Source organism: Pleuronectes platessa, chromosome 1 (genome assembly GCF_947347685.1).
Source record: "Pleuronectes platessa chromosome 1, fPlePla1.1, whole genome shotgun sequence".
Taxonomy (NCBI): Eukaryota; Metazoa; Chordata; class Actinopteri; order Pleuronectiformes; family Pleuronectidae; genus Pleuronectes; species Pleuronectes platessa.
In genome coordinates this window covers 25,871,929-25,876,517 of record NC_070626.1, presented here as the reverse complement: position 1 = coordinate 25,876,517, position 4,589 = coordinate 25,871,929, and the positions used below count along the sequence as shown (strand labels likewise).

Below are 4,589 nucleotides of genomic sequence, written 5' to 3'. Positions count from 1 at the left end.
TGTGCCGTGTCCCAGAAAGAAGTCCGGTGAATCACTGATTTACGTTTTCACTCGTTCTTATTAAAAAAAAAAAAACAAGACGAAGTGAAATATGTTTCGCTTATATTCCCACAAACGAGGCTCCGAGTGGAATCATGGGGGTGCCGCTTCCCGATCTATGTGACACCGATCTACATCTATTCTGTCGTGCCTGGGAGAAACCGTCGTGAACGCGCATGTCAGGCTCGCTGCAGAGATCCTCCGCGGATCCCACGACTGGTCGCGGGCATGATGTTGACAGCGTGCGGCTCGATTTCACGCGACTAAATCGATGTCAGTTCCGGGACGAGATCACATGAATCAGGGGGTTTGAGCACCGAGTCCCCGTCCCCCTGCTTGCCCCTCTTTTACGCCCGTGGAGGAGCAGGACGACTCCGCCAGGGCCGAGGACGACGTTGAACCCAACCGATGGAATCCCCAGCCGCTGCCAGACGGAGAAACCGAAAGGGTGGACTCGTTATAAATAATTAAAAGAAGAAGAATAAGAGGCACGGTCCTGCTGCTGAACTACCCGGGGAAGATGCATCTGCACCAGGTGCTGACGGGAGCCGTGAACCCGGGAGACTGCTGCTACTCCGTGGGCAGCGTGAACGACGTCCCCTTCACGGTGAGGCTTTATATTCCCCTGTCAACCCGCTCGGGAGGACACCCAGCCCGGCAGAGCAAGCCGGGCAGCTAGCCGCGTTAGCTCGTCTTGTATATATCGGCTTGCTTAGCGAGCTGTAAGCTAGCCGGGTGGTGTGCTAGCCAAAAAAAAACTGCCGCAAACGACGGGTCGAGCCCACTCGGGAGGCGTCCACACCCCCCCACAAGCTAACCCCTCCAAGCGGATGTAACCGCAATGAGCTAATTCCCTGTAACGCCGTATTATGATGACCAGTGAGCGCTAGCCACTCAAATGACCTTTAGCTGCATCTCGTAACGTAAGAATTACCGCAAGGGAATCCCTTTGCGCAGCCATAACGCCGATGATCGCGAGGTTTATGCACGCGCTAAAATGCACTTGCACACTACAGGTGATCGTGCACGGGGGTGTGTTGGGGGGGGGGGGGGGGGGGGGGTTGGCTTGGATGTGACAGTTGCACGACTGCAGGCGGTTTCACTGTGGATGCGGGACTAGCTAAGCGTGCTAACACTTGGCGTTAAATCCCCCTCACGGATCATTAGCTCGCTGTCAGTCCAGCATCAGCTGCGCCAGCCGTGACGTAGAGAGCCATATATGGACACAGGGACTGGAGGGCTGAGTGGCAGTGTTGTGGTGCTGAAGGTACAAAACGTGCACATGCGTCCCGCCATCTGTCAGTGCAGCATAATAAACTTTACAGTTTGCTTCACCCAGTCTGTTTGTGCTGGAGAGTTACATCGAGATCCATCAGTAGCACAGCCTTCATGTATTTGCACGCATCACACATTGTACGCCGAACCAAAGTGTGTGTCTGTTATTTGTGGACATCTTTGGGTTATTTGTGCGTATTCTTTGTCTGCGTGAGCTCTGGCATCTTCCCAACTTCTCTCTTTATGCCTCAAGATGACAGCGCCCTGAAATGCAGTCAATCTCTTGTGACGGCACGTAGGGAAAAGGTGCACGATAGTTTTTATTCCTATAGGTTGGAGATACAGAGAGCAGAGAAATTCAAATTCCACCTATTATCTACTCACCACTATTTCGATTGAGGGTTGGGTGAAGTGTCTGAGTCCACAAAACACCTTTGGAGTCTCAGGGGTAAACAGCGTCGCAGCAAAATCCAGTACAATTGAAGGAAATGGTGACTCCTTCTTCAAACGTACCAAAACAACGTATAAAAACATAAAATGCCCCGACCCCCAACTATCCCTTTTAAAGTAGAGAGTGTAGTGGTTATTCAGCTCTTGTACTGAGAGCAGATGATGAATGATAATGACTGTATTGAGAGCTGGATGATCTTTCATATCACCCCACAGGGACCAGCCCCCATCACTATGTTGTCTTCTACCTGAGTGGTTTTAATATTGTGTTGTCGTCTTGACAAGTCCTTTAGGGGGGGGCTCTCAGGTTATTAACCACAGTGTTTAATATGACAGAGCTATATTCACTAGAATAGTATTCACCTGAAGCTTAGGGGTTTGTTGTCCCTTGAAGGTGCAAAATATGCTTCTTCAAGTCATAACTTGTAAAATCAGAAGAGATAAGTCTTTAAATTCAACACTCAGATATGGAGCAAAAACAACATGACTGCATGAGTCAAACCGAGCAGCTGTGTTACATGCTACCATTCACACATGGTAAGAACATTCAGTCTAATGGCTGCCTAATCTGTTCCGACTGCTTATCAGTGAGTTGTCTGTCTTATTTTTAAACATTTATTTTCATTTTGATCAGAATCCGACACCTCCCACACACCTCCTTACTTCCAGAATCCCTCAGTCCTTTGGAATGTACAGAGGTCGACTGACAGTGGATTTTAAAGGCTGATATGATCGTTTGGAGGATAAAGCATCAGAGAAGTGAATTTCCTCTTTCTCAGTTTGTGTTATCATGCATGACATGCTTACCTTTAGCAGTAGGCTGGCCCGGTACTTTGGCATATGACCTTTTTTTATTAATTGCATTGTTGGAATATATTGAATTTACGATCAATTGTTTATGAAACATCTGTAATCAGCCAAATTGATTAATTGGTCAACCTGTAGAACATAGTACATTCCTTTATTATCCTGTTTCGTTTCTGTTAAAACTACAGAGTGGGGTTGTCACCCACTGTCCTGTCACTGACCCCAGATCCAGGCAGTTTGAATGTAACCAGTCGGGCTCTGTACCTGAGGTTATAACTGCTCAGCAGCACAGGACAGAGCTGGTGGTGAAGCTGAAGCCTTGCACGTTACCAGAGGGCCCTGGTTTCTGTGCCTGGTGTTTTCTATCTGTGTCTGAGAGGGTATTTGAAGAACAGTAGACATCACGTCCAATGCAGTTACACTCACACTGACCCCTAGGGCTCTTAGGCCAGACCCTGACACACACACACACAAAAAGAAACACACACACACAGCTAATCTACGGCATCTCCTTGCTATTTGCTTGTGTGTTACGTGGCTTCTGCAACATGTATTTGAATGTAGTTTGAATGATGAACTGTGAAATACTGCCCTTTAGTTGCCAGTCCAATTGGCCAGCTGGGGGGGGTGAATAGATTTATTTTGAATAAACCAAGTAGGACTGTGAAGGAACCAGATGGCACAAAGTAGGAAGAGATCTGTTCATTATTTAGGCAAAAGAAAATGTTCTTCTTTTTCATAATTGCTTATTTCTATTTCAGATGTTTGATTCTTGAAGATGGTTCAAGTGTTTTGTCAATTAAATGACAAACATGACCGAACCGATACTGACCACATTGTGTTTTCATGGTTAGAAAGACAGTTATTCTGCTTATCTACCTTTTGACATGTTCAGGTTCCTACAAACAGCCTGTGAGGCTGATATGCAGAGTTGCAGATGTGCGATCTGCTAAAAATAGCACAGAGGGAGAATACATACTTCCACTAAGGCTGCAAGGGTGTGTTCTCTAAATTGAATTATTCTAATACATTTGGATCTTGATCTACATTAGAATACATATATTGTCAGATAATACAGGACAGAGATGCCAATTGGCTGGAGATGGATTTCCGGTGTACTTAAATATTGTCTGGGAATATTGTTTCTGTATATTGTGCCAGTATGAATTTTGTCCTTCGCATTAAACGTGTCGTCATTGTACTGCAACAAGTTGACATTTGCATGTGCAGTGGTTACAGCTGCAAATGCATTCAGTAATAGCAGTTTATATTTTAATACTCACAGGTATTTGTCCACCAATTTCCAAATATGGCATCAGGTCGCCAGTGAATACGCTTTTTATAGATTATCAATTATGCACCAAAATTCAAAATGAGAGAAAATCTGGAGGAAATTCATGAAACAACTGCTATCGCTCACAGTTCCAGACCCTGCTCCAGTACCTTTATTCCTTTATTTGTGATATGTAAAGTTACACATTGTTTGAAGCTCTACAAAGAGCCTGGAAATGCAGCCTGTCTATCGGTCTACATTGATCTAAATTTGATATGTTATGACCATCAGATAGAACGGAGACACATGGAAGCCGGGCCTGGTGTGGCTGTCCATGTCTGCTGCTTCACTGCAGTCATGCTGCAGAGAATAACAAAGCCCATATATTCTGGTTATAGAGACAGTGAGATCAAAGTACAAGTCTGTGCTATAGGTTTTTCAGCAATAATAAATAAAGGTTATTACAGGTCAGAACTAACCAATATTTGCAGCTAAGGGTTTTTACAACAGCTCAAAACAAGCACAATCATGAAAATGGTACACATGGTAGCAGCTGTGACTGTGTTATTTGACCACATGATTGCATTAGGCAAGTGGCGTTTGATGGAGTCAATGCAGAAGTGAGCTCTCTCACTTCCTCTCATCTGCTTTCATTACCACTGCACCAGATTGCATTGGCTGCTTTCTTTTTAAATGTGTTTACCATGAAAAACAGCCACACCCCAGCGTCATGGCGTTTACCATA

At 45.3% G+C, this 4,589-nt stretch overlaps 1 protein-coding gene across 1 annotated transcript in view; it reads left to right on the top strand.

Moving 5' to 3' along the window:
• The first annotated feature begins 529 nt into the window (after positions 1-529).
• Positions 530-4,589, top strand: part of dmxl2 (Dmx-like 2) — a 39,119-nt gene continuing 35,059 nt past the window's right edge. Inside the window, 1 exon segment of the mRNA XM_053419993.1 lies at positions 530-646. Within this exon segment, the coding sequence (XP_053275968.1) occupies positions 560-646 (87 nt within the window). The 5' untranslated portion in view covers positions 530-559.